The following is a 20788-nucleotide window of genomic DNA, read 5'->3' as shown; positions in this document are numbered from 1 at the left end:
TCCATACAATGGAATACTACTGAGCAATAAAATGAAATGAAATACTGGTATATGCAAAAACATGGATGAATCTCAAAATAATTATGCTGAGTGAAAGAGAGCAGACCAAAAAAAAAAAAAAAGTATCTACTGTATAATTCCATTTATATAAAATTCTAGAGAATGCTAACTTTTCTATAGTGACAGAAAGCAGCTAAGTGGCATGGGGGATGTTGAAGACTAGCAGAATATGCCACCCCCAAATACTCCTCTTTGGCATAAGGATTATTCTGAGCTGCCCATTTTGAGGAATAATCACAGCAGACACAGGAGAAGCTCTGAAAACAGAAGCTATCCTTTCATAAGGGACGTTTATATCTATAATGGAAATCTCCATTTGTAAGAATGTCATCCTCTCTGTACCAGGAAGTCAGGATGGCGCAAAATCACAAGAAGCTCCTATTAATGAAGAAGGCGCTGACTTCTACCTGCAAAACAAATCTTACCCTTGCTTACCTTGCGTTTCCTGGTCATCTTCCCTTCCTCCACAACACACACCTTTCTTCTGTCTTCAGCTGAAGATGGCATTCAAGGTGGTGGCTTAGGTCACGTTGGAGAGTTACTGCTTTTTTCTGGATATCTCCCATGTATACCTTCTGGGTTTTTTCTCTTGTTAATCCGTCTTTTATTACAGGGGGTCTCATCCAAGAACTCAGAACGGTAGAGGGAAAATTATTTTTCCTTCCCTACAATGGGGCTGTGTAGAAGGGAGGGATTTCAAAGGAGCATGAGGAAATTTGGGGGGAATAGGTTCATTATATCTTGATTGGGATGACATTTCACGGGTACATAGATGTGTTAGTTTATCAGATTGTACACTTTAATATGTGCAGTTCATTGTATGACACAAAAAAGCTCTTTTTTAAAAAAATTAGTAAGTAATACACAAGGCACTGTGATTCTCAGACAACAGGCTCCCCCTAGCCAATCTTACCTAAGCTCACAATTACCATCAAACGTGCATCTCCAGCGCTGGTCATTCTGCTGAGATTTAGACCTGTTCATCTAGTTGCCTTATCAACATCTCCACTTCTCTGTCCCACAGGCACCCTAATTTTAATTTCGCATGCCCAAGGCAGAATTCTTGATTCCCCCTCAAACCTGATTTTTTCCTGGTATAACCCAGTACAATGAATGGCAACTCCACCTGCCCAGCTGCCAAAATGACCCAATCCTAATTTTGACTTCTTCTTCTCTCTTATCTTCAACATCCTGAACATGTCCTGAATCTATCCACTTCTCAGCAACCTCACAACCTCACTGACGTTACATTAATCCAAACCAGCCATCACTTCTCTGGCAACAGCCTCCTAGTGAGCCTTCTCACTGCCAAACTCACTCTTGTAGTTCACACACACAAAGCAGCCAGAGATTTTTAAATGCAGACGTGATCTTTTCATTCTCCAGATTAAAATCCTTCAGTAACTTCTCATGCCCTTAGGATGAAGTTCGAACGCTTTAACATGTGACGTGACACGCACAAGGTGGTCCCTATTCTCATCTGGCTCCCCTCTGCAGTTGTCATCTCTTGGCCCTCCCCTTCTCTCTCTCCACTCTCTGGTCATAGTTCAGACTAGCGCTATCTGCCGCAGCCTGAAATGGCTTGTCAGCTCCGGTTCTGTATGCAGGGAGTGGCTTCACAACGAGAAGGAAGAACGGTGGTAGCAAGGGAGAAAAACCAGGCAAAAGTAATTTTATCAAGTTCCTTTTTCAGTCAGCTTTTCTTGTACAGGCAAAGTATGAAAAAGTAAAAACAAAGATGACTTTGGTGGAACTATTTCTAAAGGAGAATGTATTTTGTGTTTTTCACCAAGCCATCAGCCCCTCTGGATTTTAATATTATAGTGGGGTCATAACAAGCATTTCCTCTATTGTTGGCTTTATACAGAAGCAAAGCAGTTGCTCAGGAAGCTGGGAGACTGATGAATAGTTGGTTTGATGTGTTTGAACCATTCACCACTTTGAGTTAAATGTGCATATTCTGTTCAAAATAGACAATGGGGAGGGGCGGTCCCCTTTTCCCTCTATAACTTGCATAACATCAGGCCTCACTGCTTAAACTAATGAGTATTTAGAAGTAAAGGCTCCTACTGATTCTAGCCAGTCATTAATTCTCTGCTTGCAGAGCCACTGTGGAGTTTTTCATCAGTCACATTTTTCAGCCGTTTCCAGTTGCTTCTGAGCAGCAGTGCTGACCCTTGGCTTCCTGTGCCATGCACCAGACACATAATGGGCTCGGCAGTCCCCTTGGAAGGAATTTTACTGGCGGCCAGGAACAAATGCAAAGAAGATGCACATTCTAGTGTTAGAACTCTTAGTTTGGGGGAACTTAATTGAACACGAAGTGAAAATGTTTATTTAAACCAATATATAACCTGGTAGAAGAAGGCTAGTGGGCGTGAATTCCAATTTCTTTTAAACTAATTGCACAGTCAGCGTTACCTTTTGTAATAATGATGTCTGCTCCATTATCACTCCAGGTTTATTTGTTAAATAGCTTCACTGAACTTGCCTCAGTAGGTTTTCCATTTTTACACATCACATTCTCTTGGGAACTGAAAAGCACTGTGCTTCTGAAGACGCTCAGTCAACTTGAAGAGACTCATTTTTGAGAAAGTCTTAACCTGCTTTCCACTGGAAGCAATTCAAACTTTGCCCAAACAAGTATTAGGGCAGAGACTCACTACTTGAGTATATGTTTAATATCATCATTTGGAAGCTGTTTTTCTGAAGGACCATTTACAGACCAATTCTAAAGGGTATTCAAAAATTCAGGAATCTATATTCTTAACTAAAAGGAATATACATATAATTGGGAACATGACTATTCATTATTCAGTGGATTCTGAACTATGAAGCAACATAAATATTTTGTGGAAAACCCTACTGTTTCATTAAGCTACTAGTGAAGACTCCAACTGCCAACTTATAGCAAAATCAGAATGTATGGAAGAAGGGGTCGGGGAAATGAGGAACAAGTGGAAAAGGCTATGATGATGAAGCAGTCCTCACTCAAAGTGAGATAAATAAATCCAAGTTGGAAAGGCAAGAGTTTTTGTTTTTTTTTTTAATTTGGAGAGATTTCATTTTGTTCAATAAGTCCCTACTATTTGAAAGAAGGAAGGGCAATTTAAATATCCTAAACTCATGACTGAGGTATCCGTAAAGCCTGGAAGCAATACAACCTCCGAAAAAAGCAACTTCAAACAAAGACCAAGAATGGTATGTTTGACATTAATTGGATCAGAGGCAATACATAGACTAAAGTAGGCCAAATGTCTAAACTACTGTAATACTTAAAAGTACAATGCTCTTTATCTCCTCTCTATTGTCTAAAATTTTAACTACTTAGTAAGCACTCAAGTCAACCAATAGATGCAGCAACTATGGAAAACAATATGGAGGTTCCTCAAGAAAACTAAAAATAGAGTTGCCATATGATCCAGCAATCCCACTCCTGGGCATATACCCGGACAAAACTATAATTCAAAAAGATACGTGCACCCCGCTATGTTCACAGCAGCACGATTCACAATAGCCAAGGCGTGGAAACAACCTAAATGTCCATCGACAGATGAACGGATAAAGGAGGTGTGATATACATACACAATGGAATACTACTCAACCAAAAAAAGAATGACATAACGCCATTAGCAGCAACATGGATGGACCTAGAGATTATCATACTAAATGAAGTCAGAAAGAGAAAGACAAATACCGTATGATATCACTTATATGTGGAAGCTAAAATATGACACAAATGAACTTACCTACGAAACAGAAAGAGAATCACAGACATAGAGAACAGACTTGTGGTTGCCAAGGGGGAGAGGTGGGGGGGGAGGAATGGACTGGGAGTTTGGAGTTAGCAGATGCAAAGCATTATATGCAGAATGGATCAACAACAAGGTCCTACTGCAGAGCACAGGGAGCTATATTCAATATCCTGTGGTAAACCATAATGGAAAAGAATATGAAAAAGAATATATATGTATAACTGAGTTACTTTGCTGTACAGCAGAAACTAACACAACACTGTAAATCAACTATACTTCAATAAAAATAAATAAATAAACTCAACCAATAGACATATCCACATTGCTCTTCAAACGGTTAGGTCCAAACGGTTCAGTTAGGTTAAAAAGGGGGAAAAAGGTAAATAAACACTGAACATGAGTAATCTGCTGACAACATCCATACTTTACAACAGTGACTCAGCAAACCATTTAATGTGAACTTCAACAGCTTTTAATCAGTTCCCTATGCAAAGACATGATTTGATTTGGGCTTTCAAATGACTTTATCAATCATTCCCACGGTTCCAGGAACACTGAAAAACAATGTTCTTAGTACAAAAGGTTTGCCTATATTAACCTTCAACTCACCCAGACATCCACAGGCAGCACCTGCTTTTCCATCAAAATGGGAAATATTAGCAGCTAAAAATACAAGTATATGCAAAGGTTGTGAAACTTCTTTAAAATTTATTACCCAGGAACAATGACAATAGTTGAGATTTCTCTTTTTTAGAGGAAAGAGAAGAGGCAGCTAAAAATCTAAGTGTACGCAAAGGTGGTGAAACGTTTAAAAGTTATTACTCTGGAATAATGGCAATAGTTGGGATTTCTCTTTTTCAGAGGGTAGAGGAGACACAGAAATTATGGCCATCTTCCCCACATCCCCCAAAGATTTGAGTCACAGGGTTTATTTGTGCTGAAAACCAGAGTTATCTACTGCTTGAAACCTAAGCAGACTGCATCAGCATTTCAGGACCACCTGGGACCAAGGAGGTGAGGGCTGGGAGATTTCCAGATGGATTGTAAGACAATTCATTGATATTTACATAACGAGAATAAATGTTTTTCCTAAGATAGCATTTCCCTTCAGTGTCTTGAGACCACCAGCAAAAGAGGGAGGTACAGAAATTCTATTACATTAATAGTCTTTGTTTTTATGGCTTTGGCATTTATTAACTAGTGGGAGCTGTTTATTGGGTCATAAACTTTACTAATGGGCATATTATCTCTAAATTATAAATCTCCTTCAGTATATGGCTTAGTTATAAAAAGAATAATTATTTAAAGTGTCTGTATGACTGCAATGTATCATGTTTATCGGCACGATTCCTATAATGGCCGTTTAATTGCTAATTGTGGGCTTGTACTGTGAATAACCAGGGCAGTGACACACATCTATGTAACAGAACAAGCAGTTGTCATCCTACAAACTCAGGAGCATATCACTGGCTTGCTTCCTTTCCTTTTCTCCTCCTACTTCTCAAATGAACTATATTACGAGCCTATACAAGGGCTAAATTATCTACATATTTAAAATCTTGAGGGAAAGACAACTGACTGAAGAGTTGAATAGGTAACTGACGAATGTGTCAGCCTGAAAAGTTCCAGGAAAGTGTCATCCTTCTTAAAGCTTGCTCTTTGGGGAATGGAAAATCTTAAAGTGACAAAATGCCTTGGCACTGTCAGTTGTCTTTGGAAAAAAAAAATCAAGAAGTCAAAATTAGACTTTATGAGTAAATGGTTCTAGTATATAAATTGAGTATTCTAGTTTATTGGAAAATCCTATGGGATCTATTTTAACAATGGCACATGTGGAATTATCCTAGGTTTATATATAGAAATGGTTTATTGATGAACTTCAAATTTAAAAAATGAAGGAGCCGTTGCTGTCAAGTGAATTGGTACATCTGAGTGCCAAGAAGCCAGCTCATTTCTAGGCAAAACGCTGCAAATGTGGAGTGAAAGAAGAAGAAGATAGAAGGGGCCCTTGAGATGTCATCAGTTCCTCTTCCTCCCCTCAGAGCAGTCCCTGAACGTCAATGTCGAGGACCCTTCTCCATAGGCCTCCGTCGTCTCTGAGAACACCAGACAATCGGATTTATGATACCTAGCACCCAGCACTGAAGAATGGGGTACACTGAGACAAACTTCTCACACTGAATTCCCAGAGGTCCGTGGTTATGACTTGTAATCGAACATACGCTACATGACAAAAGTTCTGCTGAGACTCATAATGTATAGTCCTAGAAGAAAACTAAAAATAGGACTAGAGAAAAGCAAAAGGGAAACATGCTGTAGTCTTAGAATATTAAAACCTCTGGGGTAGGCGGTTATGTATATGTGGAGAATGAACCAAAACAGACCTCTGAAGATCTTCAGCGTTCACATCCTTAAATATTTCAGACATAATACATTTTTGGTCATGCTATAATTATATACACATGCATATATTCCTAAGTTAACAAGCTAACTTCAGAGATTAAAAGAGCATTAAAAACATAAACACTGCATATGTTTTAATTTCTCTCCCCAGTTTTTCGTGTGTGTATGTGTTGTGAGGGAGGGTTTTTTCTTCTCATAGCTTTGCTAATTTCAGAAAATAAATACCTTCACTCTGCAGAGGTTTAAGGATTATTTTGAAAAGGTGAGTTGCTACAAAGTTTAATTATATAAGTAATAAGCGTGTGTCAAAAAGATTTCAAAAAATGTTTAATAGAATCACAACTTATTGCTCTGATATAATTTGATTTTATATTGTCATATATAGCTGTCAAAAGTCATTTTCTTTTTGTGTTGTAATGAACCAAATTATGTTGGATAGAAAATTGCCATAAGATACTTGGTATTAATAAATCATATGTATAATAAGAATGCTCAACGTTTCTTTAAATGGCATTTTTAATAGTGCTGGTACATCAGCAATATAATATGATGTTCTGAAAAACTGAAATGACAAAAGGAGATTAATTTTGGAATATGGATTTTAATTCAATATGAACACCTTGTTCTTTTTGTTTTTAATGGAATCATATCTACTGAAATAAACTTGGCAAAATTAGAGCAGGAAATCAGGAAATCAAAGGGAGTTAACCAACCAAAACTGCATGGTTACTCCTCCTCTAAGCCAAACACATCCTTTAAAAGGTTTAAATAGTAAATGTATTTCACAGGAATAGGTGATGGCATCCCAAGCCACTCATCTTCACATGTCTGGGAAAAAAACCCAAAGATGGATATAATTAGAACTACATTTCAAAGTGCAGCTTTGCAAATGCAACATCAAATTGTTCCTTGTCAAGCTCTTGGCTAAGTAGTTTATTTCCAAAGCAGATGTTTCTACCATCGACTTTCAGATCATAAGGACTCTGTGGTAGATTGGATTCTTGCCCTCAATCCTTCGTCCTGTATTAGAATTATACACTGTGCTCTTTGCCATGTGAATTTGCAGCACCTCCTATGGAGTCCTTTTTCCTGCCCCTTTGACATGAACTTGACCACATGGCTGGCTTTGGTCTATGTAATGTTAGCAGACATACCACAGCCAGAGGCCCTAATGTGCTGGCATGATTTGGCTTGGCCCTCTGTGCCTCTGCCATCACCATGAGAAGAACATGGCCCAAGATGCTGCTGGTTCCAGAATGACACAGGTGGAGAGAGCCCAGCTGGAGCCAAGCCCAGCAGATCTACGGGCCCATGGACAAGAAAAATAAACATCTGCTGTTGTGAACTACTGAAATTTGGGGGGGTTGTTATGCAGCATTATTGCAGTGATAGCTCCTCCTATACTTTATTAAGAACTCAATTTTTAAAATCCAAACTGCTAGCGTATTATACTGGCTGCTTGGTTACTGTTTCTTCAATCTAACAGTGAAATGAGCACTAGGTCATTCAAGGTATGTTCTTGGGGGTAAGCTACTTTAAATACGTGTGTATAAATACATATACACATATGCTTTATATATATATATATAGTATATATGGTACATATATGTGTGTATATATTTGTTAATTTCAGAAAAAATAAATACCTTCACTCTAAAGAGGTTTAAGAATTATTTTGATAAGGTGGGTTGCAACAAAATGTAATTATATGAGTAACATCAAGGAGATTTCAAAAATCTTGTATATATAAATCTATACACATATACGCATACACACTTTTTACTTATGCTGCAGTGGTGAATTAATATTAATATCAATGGTGGTGGGGGGTGAGTCCATAAGTACGGCTGCTTTTATTTTTACTGTCAAGGTTAATTGTTGCATATAAGAGGTGTTAAATCTTTCCTAGTGCCAAATTAGTATCCAGAGTCACAAGATGTCACAGAAACACAGGAAAGGGCTCAATAATTCTATGCGATGGAATTGTGGAAGCAACCTGAGCCAGTGATATCTCACTTGGGCTTTATGGGGTGCGGAGCAGTTCAGCAGGGGGTTAAAGTGATGAAAGGTGTTCTAGGCATAGCGAACAGCATAAGCAAAGGCCTAGAGACCTAAAAATCTGTTTTCAAGAAAGGCTGACCAGCCCAGCGGGTTTGGGGCACACGGTACAAAGTGGAAAGAGAGGCAGTTGGAAGGAAAAGGTGGGGCTGAACTTGAGGGCTTCTATGCTAGTTGATACTTTATGCTGTGGCTAGGGAAAGGCACTGGTGGGTCTCAGTGAAATCGGATTGGAAGTTTATTAGATAACTCATCGGATGTATGAAGAATGAAATGAAGGAGGAAAATCACTCTGGAGGTTACTGCAATAATCCTGGGGAGAGATGACTGTGCCATAACCAGGGCAGCTGAGCCTGGGGTGAACGAGGGCTACATCTGAAAGGTTTTGCTGCAGTAGAACATACAATACCTGGAAGGTGACTGATGTGAAGTGGTGATCAAAGAAGGGGGTCATGTTATGGGTTGAACTGTGTCCCCTCAAAAAAGATATGTTGAAGTCCTAACCCCCTGATATCTCAGAATGTGACCTTATTTGGAAATAAGGTCATTGCAGGTATAATTAGCTAAGATGCAGTCATACTGGAGTAGGGTAGGCCCCCTAACTCAATATGACTGGTGACCTTATAAACTAATACAGATAAGGATGGTTCTAAGACTTCTAAATTTAGTTACAGCTGACGATGTCTGTATTAGTTTCCTAGGGCTGCCATAACAAATTACCACAAACTGAGAGGCTTAAAGCAACAAAATTTATTCTGTCACCGTGCAGGAGGCCAGATGTCCAAAATCCAGGTGTTGGCAGGGCTGGTTCTTTCTGGAGGCTCTAAGGGAGACTGTCCCATGCTCCTCTCCCAGCTTCTGGTGGTTGATGGCTATCCTTTGATTTCTTTGGTTTGTAGATACATCACCCCAATCTCTGCCTATATCTTGTTCTCTCTCTCTCTCTCTCTCTCTCTCTCTCTGTGTGTGTGCGTGCGTGTGTGTGTGTGTGTGTGTGTGTGTGTGTGTGTGTGTGTGTGGCTTCACATGGCCTTCTTATAATAACACCAATTACTGGATTTAGGGGCCACTCTAATCCAGTATGACCTCATTTTAACTTTTAGTAGATGTTTTAATTATATCTGCAAAGACCCTATTTCCAAATAAGTTCACATTCTGAGGTTCTGGGTAGACATGAATCTGTGCGGGATAATGTTCAACCCAGGGCAACATTATAAGCAAAATAAGGAAAGCAAGAAGAAGAAGAGTTTTAAACATTTTTAACTGGGAAAATAAGGATCAGAGGGAGAAACTAAGTTCAATTTGGGGCATTTTTATTTGAGGTACCCATAGGACATCAAAGTAAAGATTCTGGTAAACACCTGTAAATAGGGTTCTGTATAGCACAGACCTAGAGTCCAGAACTGTGCAAAGATGTGGAAGTCACTTAAATATGGGTGATATGTAAAACTATGGTAATTAATAACACTAATGCAGAATCAGAAGAGCACCAAGAACTGGCATCTGTAACTAAAGCATAAAGCCTTAGTTTAAGTGATGATTTATGATGATGATGAACTAACAGCAGACTTTCTCAGGATTATAGGCATCATAATTACCTAGTAGTGGTGATGATGGTAATAATAATAAATTTATTGGATATTTACTATACGACAGGTATTCTTTTAAGCGTTTTACAAATACTGAACTATTTAATTACTGCAGTTTAAAAAATTAATAAACAGAAACTTCAATTAAATAGAGCCAGGAGACCAGAAGGGGAAGCTTTCATGCCCTGCAATGATAGCAGAGCACAACAGGAAGAAAAAGACTCCTCTTCTTTCCTGGTAAGGACTCAGCCAATGAAAAGCCATGGACTCTTTATTATCGCTCTCCCAACTTCCTTTTCCTCTCTATAAAAGTGTTCTCCTTCCTTTGCCATGAAGGAACTTGCACATGGCTTACCATGGTTGCAGACCCCAAAATGCAGTTCTCTGCTGATCCCAAATAAATCCATATCTGCTGGAGAAATATCTGGCAGCCTATTTATTTTTAGGTCAGTAGCAGAAAACCCTAAGAGGTAGGTAGTATTATGATACCCATCCACAGAAAAGGAAACTGAGGCAAGAGAAGGGTTAAGTAGTTTGTCCAAAGTCAAACTGCCGGTAAGTGGAGGAGCCTGGACCGTAACCCCAGTATTAGGGCTCCAGAGCTCTGCTTATCTGCTGGGCTACCCTCCAAAACCCAGGAAAGGAGTGGGCCTATTCAGAAGCAGCTGGCTCTCATCCGACATGGCTACATTTGGTCCTACCACTTTCAACAAGAAAAGTTAAGTAAAAAAAAAAAAAACGTGATTCTTGAAGTGACACTACACTTCTCTTTCAAGAATGCCTCCTGTTGGATGTTGGAGGTTGAGCCCAAACTGCCAACCAGCTGTGTAAAGAAGGAAATGACCATTCAGATGGATGATGGCTAAACCAACTCCTAGGGTGTGTTCTGTGCAATTCATGCTACATGGATCTTAGTGAAATATGCTTCCTATGCCCCAAAGCAGTAAATCGTTGTGCGTCTGTGTGTGTGCATATACAAAATGTGTGTGTATTTCATGTGTGTGTATATATACATGTACACACACACACATATATATTTTTAGCGCAATATCTTTTTAATTTAAAAGATACTATCATCAAAAGGCCATATATTATATATATATATATATATATATATATATATATATATATATATAAAACAAAGTCTCCTTCCTGAAATCCACGTTATTCCATGATAGATTTTCACAGCGACTACTATATATATCAATATATTTTTCAAATCTGTTCAGTTATCTATTGGGTAATGCTTTTAGAATTAAAAGATGCCATTATCATCACAGTCTGAACATTGTACCATTAGGGAGATGTGCTTAGAAATGGTTCAGTGATTTGCTCATTATGATGACTATTTACAAAGATGCCTATTTACATTAGCAATAAATAATCCTGATATCAAAAGAGATAATGGGCATGCACACACCGAGATGCCTGCATGCTCTTAAAATACTTACATGTAGTTTTTCGGTTAGGGCTTTCCCATTAGCAAGTGAAAGTGTGCTCCCTTCAATTTTCTCCACATCGGTCTGGCTTCTGGGGGATGCATCCTTCCATTTCTACAACTTCGGGCCATCCTTCATATTTGTTTGTGTCCTTATTGTTCTTTATGTGCTGCTCAAAAGGGCTTTGTCTTAATGCCTTATCCACCACAGAAGACCCAGTTGTCTCTAAAACCAAGATGAGTAATAGATGTACTCCCCAATTCAGCAATGAGCTGCCGGGCCTCATCATTGAGTTTGATTGCTCCATCACCATATGTTCCCATTAAGACTATTGTTTCATCTTGTATGGCCTTCAGAAACTCAATAAACTGGGCCACATTTCCTCCCCACATGTCAAAATATCTGGTGTCTATTAGATCTCCTGTTTTTCCATTTACCAAGGCAACATTGATCCCTCTTCCAACATTATTCTTAACACCACTCATTAAAACATTGTCCTCCAGGCAGAGGCTGCTCCACTTGCCATTTTAAAAGCAAAATGCTTCTCAGGGCAAGCTTTTGAGATCCCACATTTATATCTGGGAGGTTCTGTAGAACGTGCAACTGCGTCCAATGCTGACCTTGCAAATAGATTTCCTAAACTTGCATCCATTTTTATTTCAAATACTTGAGAAATAACATAGAATGTCAGCAAAAATACTGCCACAGCTACCACCAACTTTGCAGCACCTGCTACCCTCATGTTTGCTTTTTCGGCCTATGGCACTTTTCATTAAATAAGCTCCTCCAACTTAGAAGACACCAAAGCTTTACAAGTGAGCCAAGACCGCCCTCCACAGAGTTCAAATGCAACATACAACTCCATCCCGCCTCTTTAGAGCACTCGGCCCCCATTTCCGACACGAGCTGGAACCCCCGCGTGCCCCACGTGCCAGCCACTGGCCTGAGCGCCAGGCGCCGCGCCACCCCGTCCTCCGCGGAGCCGGAGGACTGCTATATATTTCTTTTTAATCAATGAAGTCTGAGATCAATAGGCATTCAGTTCGACTATTCAACATGTCCTCAAAAATTTCATTATGAAACTTAAAGCAATTTTCACTCTTAAGTAGCACAGTAGTCCCTCAGTATCTTATTGGTTCTGAGACCCCCTGCGCATACAAAAATCTGAGGATGCTCAAGTCCCTCACATAAAATGGTGTAGTATTTGCATATAACTTATGAACATCCTCCTGTATACTTTAAATCATCTCTAGATTACTTATAATACCTAACACAATGTAAATGCTATGTAAATAGTTGTAAATATAAATACTAAATATAATACCTAAATATAAATACTATGTAAATAGTTGGTGTGTGGCAAATTCAAGTTTTGCTTTTTGGAACTCTCTGGAATTTTTTTTCCAAATACTGTTGATCCACGGTTGGTTGAATCTGTGAATGCAGAACCCATGGATATGGAGGGCTGACTTTATTTTTAAATTTTACCATGTTATAGAAGAATATAGAACAAATATATACATTCAGAATCACTATTCCCTGATAGGTGTTTGGGTTTTTTTTTGCGGTACGCGGGCCTCTCACTGTTGTGGCCTCTCCCATTGCGGAGCACAGGCTCCGGACGCACAGGCTCAGCGGCCATGGCTCACGGGCCCAGCAGCTCCGCGGCATGTGGGATCTTCCCGGACCGGGGCACGAACCCGTGTTCCCTGCATCGGCAGGCGGACTCTCAACCACTGTGCCACCAGGGAAGCCCCTGATAGGTTTTTTTAAACACAAGTTTTCAATACAAAAAGAAATACATTATTCAACTCATAACATTACAATGAAATTATTTGGGTAAAGGATTCTCTCATGAAACAGGTCAATACTAGTAGATCCTTCCTCATACCTTATTAGGCAGCAAAACTTTTGGTTTGTCTGGTTTTTTGTTTGTTTGTTTTTTGAGCAAGGAATCATGATTTAAATCCTAACAACAAAAGAAAAAGAAATAGAAGAACTTATACTGGAATAATGATAACTCAAGAATCTGGAGATGAGAATTAAATTTATTAGCAACAAGCCAAACTTGGGTAAATGAAACTCAAGTAAATACCCCGAGATTTGAAATTAAGGATAATTTAAGATGAAAAAATAATGTAGGGGAGCAAAATCTGCCACCCCAAAATGTGTCTCTCTGGCATGAAGATTATTTTAAGTTGATTATTTTTTTTTATTGGGGTATAGTTGTTTTACAATGTTGTGTTAGTTTCTACTGTACAGCGAAGTGGAGTTCCCTGTGCTATACAGCAGGTTCTCATTAGTTATCTATTTTATACATATTAGTGTATATATGTTAATCCCAATCTCCCAATTCATCCCAACCCCCCTTTCCCCTTTGGTGTCCATACGTTTGTTCTCCACATCTGTGTCTCTATTTCTGCCTTGCAAACCAGTTCATCTGTACCTAGAGACTGTCATATAGAGTTGATTATTTTTAAGAAACAAATGACTCAGGAGGCACTTTTACCTCCCCCTTAACTGCCTAAAAGAATTTAGATACAGGGCCCGTACCAAGAAGGGAGCTATCACCGTTAGATAACTACATGTGACGTAGACAGGGAGGAACCTAGCAAAGTCTGTTTGTTAAAATTCCTCACTGTGTCCCATTGTTTCTGCATGGCCCTGCAAACATTTATTTACCGAACATTTGCTCTTTTCATCTTCCTGTGAATTGCTTTCCTTCCCTTTGCAGTCCCAGACCCCTAGCCCCTTCTCCTTAGCCCCTTAGTCAAGAATGACAGATAAACCTCATTTTGCCTGTCTTTGGAATCACCCATGTTTATATGGATTCCCTATACATATGTAACTAAATTTTGTTTTTTTCTCCTGTTAAGCTGTCTTAATCTCATTTTAATTATTCAACCAGCCAAAAGAACCTAGAAGGGTGGGAGGAAATTACGCCCCCCCCAAAAAGTAACAATAATGCATTTCTTTTAACCCTGATCACTTTAAATCCCATGGCTCACACAATACCTTCCTGACTGCTCCAGCCCCCCTATACTCTCTCTCTAAAATCAATACCGCTTCCCTCAAATTTATTTCCCTTTGTCACTTTTCTCCAGGTTCTAGGTGGGAATGACTTTTTCTGCCTAAATATCTGATAAATGCCACAGGTATATTTGCAGTGCTTGAGGAACCCAAGGTCTGTACACTGGCAATATGATATGGTGATTTATAATAAGAAATATATATTTGGTTTTTGTCTCCATTTCTGGCACAGAGTTCTTAAAACTCTTAGAATTTCCTAAGTGATGAGAGCGATAAGGTCTCTTTTGTTACGTTAATGAAACATGATTGAAAAGCACCAGGATGGGGGCTGGTTGCCAGTGGAGCCAACCACGTGATTAGAGGGTTGGAACTTTCAGTCCCCCGCCTCCACTCCCCATTCCCACATCTCCCGGGAGGGGAGAGGGGCGGGAATTTGAGTTTATTCACCAACGGCCAATGATTTAATCAATCGTGTCTCTATAAAGAAGCCCCTGTGAACACCAAAAATGACAGGGTTTGGAGAGCTTCTGAGTTGGCAAACACGTGGAGATGTGGGGAGAATGGTGAGCCCAGAGAGGGCATGGAAGCTCTGTGCCCTTTCCACCATACCTTGCCCTATGCATCTCTACCATCTGGCTGTTCCTGAGTTATAGCCTTTTATAATAAACAGGTTATCTAGTAAGTAAAGTGTTTCTCTGAGTCCTATGAGCAGCCCCTCCCAAGGAGGAGGTCATGGGAACCTCCAATCCACAGCCAGTTGGTCAGAAGCACAGGCGACAATCTGGACTTGCGAATGGCATCTGAAGGAGGGGAGGTAGTCTTGTGGAACTGAGCCCGTAACCTGTGGGGATCTGAGGTTATCTCCAGGTAGATAGTGCCAGAACTGAGTTGACTTGCAGGACACTCAGCTGCTGTTGAGAATTGCTTGGTACGGGGGAAAAAATACACACTGGAATTGACACCAGAATTGTAGCTAGCCCTCAGTTTTAGGGAGATTTTCACAGGTATTCGTTTAAATGAACTAACAGGAATCAAATTGGGATCTAAAGGAAGGAGGAAGCAGGAGATAAGAGTTAAGAAACTCAGGGGGATGGGGCATCGATAAAGTAGAGGGAAAAAGTATCTTCCTCATAATTTTGCCTGTAATTGGGTCCACCTAAAGGAATCACATGGCCAATCTCTTTGTAAGATAAAGAGGTCTTTGCTAACATGAGAAATCCCCTCACTACCACTGCCTAATTGTTCTAATAAATCTGCAAATGCTCCAAACGTTACATAATATTTATGACTGGGCAGTGAGTTAAAATATTCTTTGTCCTCACTGACCTTTTATTCATCCCACACTACAAAATTCGAAGAAAACTCCAGATCATGTTGTTTCCCAGCAGTGCACATAAATTTTAAGTGGAAATAACTGCATGGTGATTTTACAACAGGTGAGCTCATCCACAGCAGTCAGTCCCTCCTGTTTTAGACGAGGACGAGCCTGCTTGTATTTCTGTAAAACACCCCGCCTAAAGGTGCATGATCAGAATCTTAAATATCTGTGTGTATCGGGTTCTGCCTGCACCTCTCCTGATCCTCTCACCCTTTCCACTTTGGCGCACACCAACCTAACTTCCAGCCATCAGCACCTGCACTCCTTCTCCTGAGACCTTCCCTTTGGCCTCTGAGGCCTGATTTGGCTGTCCCTGTAACATGCCACAAGTACCTGGGAATTCATTATTTTCACCCACTTCAGGAGCAGCTCTCAAACAATGACAGGAGTTGATGGATGGGATAACGCTGAGGCACCTATCAGCCACTGGATCCCTGTGTTTCCCAGAGGCATGACGCTCTAGTCATTCACATTTTTACTGGTTTGATAATATGCCCTGTATTAACTCCTTCTCTTCTATTTCTCACTTCCCTACTCCCTTGCTAGTTATTCCCTTCACTTCGTCCAAAAAACCATTTATACTCAAATGCTTGTCTCTGAGTCAGCTTCCAGAGGAAGTCAAAGATACTACGCAACTTTGCATTTTTCAAAATTAATAAAATGTCTATGAAAGTCACAGTATAGCTCGGAACAAAGCAACTTCTTGACAAACGTGGACGGATCCAAAGTCTCCAGTGTGATTTCCAGGTAATTCCAGAGACAGTACCCAAATCTCAAAACAAAATTCAGTTTAATCTGGAGCATAAACAGCATGTGCCACGTAGCATTTTCTGGAAGAAGGAAGAACTATGAAATGCAGAGTGAAATTCAGCAATAATGCAAAATCATGACTCTAAAATGGCTGGAAATCATTGCCTACAAGAGGGCCCCATGACAGCTTTCAATCTGGCTGTCACTAGAGCTACTTAAGATGTCAGAGAAGTTGGCAATAAATTACTTATTCATCAATGGTGAAAAAAAATGTAGCTGCCGATCTGTAAAACCACATATCCTTGAAATGGGAAGCAAAGATGGCACTGGATGGAAACCCAGTAAACAGCAGCTGCCCAGTGAGAACAGCAAAGCTGTGTGTGAGCTCATAGGCCCTGGATTTATTTGCTTTGACATTTTTAAAAGGAAATTTAATTGGATTATGTCTCCTTCTAGTTTAAAATTTTCTACTGTAGTACTGGCCACCAGATGCATGCGGGGAAAAGATTGGGAGCCAATTAAATTCCACGCTTCACTGAAACAAGGTTATTTTTATTCGTCCCAAATGTAAGGCTGATAGAGTCATGTTAGTGATTTCACTCTGTTACTCCCCCTCCGCTCAATCAAAAAAAGGATGTTTTTATCCATGAATCTGTAGAAAAATCCAGTACTGTGTATGGAATTAAAATTGTGGTTTTCTTGGATTTTCTTCCTTCTACTAGGTTGACATGACCTTGGAAATAATCAAATTAAGTTGACAGAAATCATAAAAACAATTAAATTTCAGTAAAATCAAATGGAAATTAATTTGGGGAAGAAATTTTACAGATACTTGTTGAGATAATCAAGAACCTTCTGATGACATAAGGAAAAACTCAAAGCCAGGAGATTTGCGTATATGCCTATCCATTTCTGTCTTTACTGTAATGCCAGTATTTCACGATTGCTTCTCTTTGCCCTAGACAAAGCTTCAGTAGAGTTGTCATCTGTGTGACTGCAGCTAAAACACAGTTGTAACTTTTAAACAAGAAATCTTTCCTTGAAATTGCATTATGGGGCAAGTAAAGTTTTCAAGTAGACATGGATATTTTTTAGCTTTAGTGATAGCCTTATTCATACAATTCAAGTAGACATCATCCAACCCTTTAAATCACAGTAGACTCTGGAAGTTTCCTACTAGGTCACCGCTTTGTGTTACGTAATCAGTATGTGTTTACCAGTTATTTTTTTAAGTCTTATGAGAATGATTAATAATCTTTTATTTCAACTGTTTAATTCAACTTGAAATATTAGAAATAACTTCGGTTACTTAAAGAGTTGGCACTAGCCCCTAACTATATAATCTTGACCTTTAGGAATGCCTTGAGTCTCAGCTTCCTATCTATAAATTGGGAATGATACTTATTCTCACAAAATGGTTGGGACAATAAAGTGTCACAGGGTATTCCACCCTCTAAATACCAAAAGGAGATCCTCGACAAGTGGGGTGCCCAAAGATATATCCCAAGGTGTACGCCACTGTCCTCTACTCCCCAGTGCCCAGGCTATATATCATCCTGTTGTGACAAGAGGAAACTTTAGAGCCAACTGTTAATGCTTCTGCAGCTCTCGTGCTCGTAAAATGAAGCCACATCCAATTTTCCTCAGAAACGTCAAAGGATAAGATGCCAGTCACACAGTGCAAGTTATAAAGTTTATATGAGAACCGATTTCGTGTTATTTTTAAAAACGTGACTTCTGAGATTAACCAGGCAGGCTCTAAACAGCGGGACCTCTTTTGCCAGTTTTACAGCTACCATCTGTGAGCAAGCACAATAGAATGGAACTGGGGTCTCTAGGCCGTGACAGCACCAGGGCGACATGCTGAGACCACAGACAGTCACATAATGGAGTGAGAATTAAATTACAGCCCCAGTGGCTCACCATGGGCTGCTGTGGAGGACAGGCAGAGGCCCAGCCAAGGGAGCTCCTGAGAATCCAGGCTACAGGCCACAGTCAACAATCCTGGTGGGTGACAGTCAGCTTCCACCCATCCACATAGGGAAACCTCTCACCAACTCAAAGCTGGACTCGCTACAACCACAGTCCTCTCTGTGAATTTTGCTTCTTTGTTGTTGGTCCCCAGGCCTACTAGCTGATGCCATGTAGCAATCACATGTAGGTGGAGCCCCATCGGAGTCAGAAGGACCAGTCCTAACATCCAGTAGACCCAGCTTCAGGAGCTGTTAATCTTAAAAGCTGGCTGTGAGGCTTGCTCACTGGAGCCCCAGTCTTTACTCTGGTAACAGACTGTACTGGCTCATCCTCCATTTGCCCCTCAAGATCCATCTTTTGCCCTTCTCACCAAGCTCTCTGCCCTGGGAGACTGACCTCTGTGGACCGCATCACTTCTCGAGCTTCCTTGGTTCTCTGGCTTCCAAATGGGTCCAGCCAATGGGAAGCAGCGAGAGGTCAGGGTATTGATTCCACTTCCCCTCTCCCTGCTTCTTTCCTGCCCAACCACGCTCTTCCACTGGGCTCCAGTAATACAAGTCCCCTCCCTGCTTCTGCAGACCCAGGGATGGTAAAGGCTTCCCACTCTAGCTAGGCCCTGGGCACTCCACTGCCCTGATTGGTTCCCTTAACCCTACCCTCTCCTCTGTCAATAGTCCCTGCATTAAATCCATATCCCGACTCCTCTGAGCGGGTTGTGTGTCTCCTGCTAGAACCTCACTGGTATAGGGACTCAGCCTGCTCTGTCCCCTGGTCGTGGCTGAAGGCTTGGTTCAAGCCTGCTGACTGGCCCCCTCTGGTTGCTGAATAGTGCTAACTTCAGGACTCCCCATCACTGTGCTCCCTGTTTTGGAGAGACTCCCTGCTAGAACTCCCTGTGGCACTGCCCTTCCAATCCCAAGTACTATGTACCAGACCACCCCCCTACTCAGCCTGTGGTTGGCTAAAGCCCACAGCTAAGCGGTCTCTTTTCATTTCTCAGTAAGATCCCTAGTTCAGGGAAGAGAGCCTGCTGAGGACAACATTCAGACCGAGAGTAAGGATACCCAGGTCCCGAGTGGAGGCTGGTGACTCCTGGAACTTCAGCCAGAGACAGCTTGTCCAGCTCATACACTGGAGGAAGCACGCAGCCGCCCCACTGCTGGCTTCCACCTGGGCCATACTTCCACACAGGAGCTCAGCCTGCCATTCCTTGTTCTCAACAGAACTTTAACCTGTCACGTCACATTCAAGGCTGGGTCACTTTCACAACCTGGTGGATCTTGTCCTGAAGTCCCACATATGATTTTTGGGCTACAGCAGAATCCCTAAGTGTTGGCAATCCCCAAAGCTCGAAGTGATAGGTTTTCTTTGCCCAACTGGGCCCCACAGACCTACGCACCTGGTCCAACTCCTCGACCACTTCCTCTTCTGCCATAATCACGGCCTCTTCTGGCATAACCTCTTTCTTGTCAGTTCCCTGCCACGGGTGAAAGCTCAGACAATAATAGAGGAGCAGGTGTGTGGAGAAGGCTGTGCCACAGGCCAGGCCTCCAGTTCATACCAAGAATAATCAAGAGTGGTTGGTTGCCAAGACATGATATACCAGCCAGAATCCCCTTGAGGAAGGACTTGGTGGCCCAGTTGCTGGGAGACCCCTTCAGGGATTACCTCAGCTACAGAGCTGTCTTGGCTGCAAAGAGCCACATTACCGCAGGTCATACCCCTTTCTAAACCAACCCACAGGGATAAAGTCCAGGCCATTTTGGCCCAACTCAGGACAGCTCTGAAAGGCCATTCTAGCTCCAGAGTTCCCTTCGGAACAGCCAAGGCTGTCTTTGGACCTGCATCGAAGCTCAACTTCTCCCTCTGCCCACTCCTATGTCCCTCCCCTCCCTTCCACAGGTATTGATCCCAAGGACACTCCCAAATAAATATACTGCACATTAAACCCCATCTGCTTCCTGGGGAACCCAACCTGTGACAGGCTCTGACCCAGAGTGTCTCAGGGCATTATTAGATACTAACATTTAGGTACACTTACATGGTTCAGGAGATACTATACTTTTCATTACTCATTCTACTCTCTGAACTATGCAATATTACGCTCAACCCATTTACACTAAATATTTTCACAAAGATTACAGACTCACTGATACCATTCCCAAACTATCTTATATCCTCTTTAATGGAACAATAGCAAGCTCAGGAGTACCAGAGTGCTTCAGACTCTGGAATTTAGTTAAATTCTCATTATTGGTTAAATTGATTAGGTACCATTTGATAACTATGTTCTTCCTTTTTTTAAAAAAAAAAACTGGCTGAAAAAGAACAGCCCTATCCAAATGTCTCCCA

The 20788-nt window shown here is 40.9% G+C and overlaps 1 protein-coding gene and 1 pseudogene across 2 annotated transcripts in view; both read right to left on the bottom strand.

The window, feature by feature from the left end:
• Positions 1-5659: 5659 nt before the first annotated feature.
• On the bottom strand, positions 5660-12822 carry LOC111165586 (protein FAM3C pseudogene; annotated as a pseudogene). The gene is made up of 2 exons (XR_016391379.1): positions 11317-12822; positions 5660-7046 (listed from the first exon to the last, which is right to left on the bottom strand). The product of XR_016391379.1 is annotated as a protein FAM3C pseudogene (transcript).
• The window catches only part of EFHC2 (EF-hand domain containing 2), a 154622-nt gene continuing 139493 nt past the window's right edge, over positions 5660-20788 (bottom strand). The window contains 1 exon segment of the mRNA XM_089904599.1: positions 5660-7046. Coding sequence (XP_089760725.1) covers positions 6945-7046 — 102 coding nt within the window. The 3' untranslated portion in view covers positions 5660-6944.

The sequence above is a fragment of the Delphinapterus leucas genome, chromosome X (genome assembly GCF_059928025.1).
Source record: "Delphinapterus leucas isolate spDelLeu-1000000601 "Yukka" chromosome X, BTC_Dleu_Yukka2, whole genome shotgun sequence".
NCBI classification, from domain to species: domain Eukaryota; kingdom Metazoa; phylum Chordata; class Mammalia; order Artiodactyla; family Monodontidae; genus Delphinapterus; species Delphinapterus leucas.
This window is presented reverse-complemented; position numbering and strand designations above follow the sequence as displayed.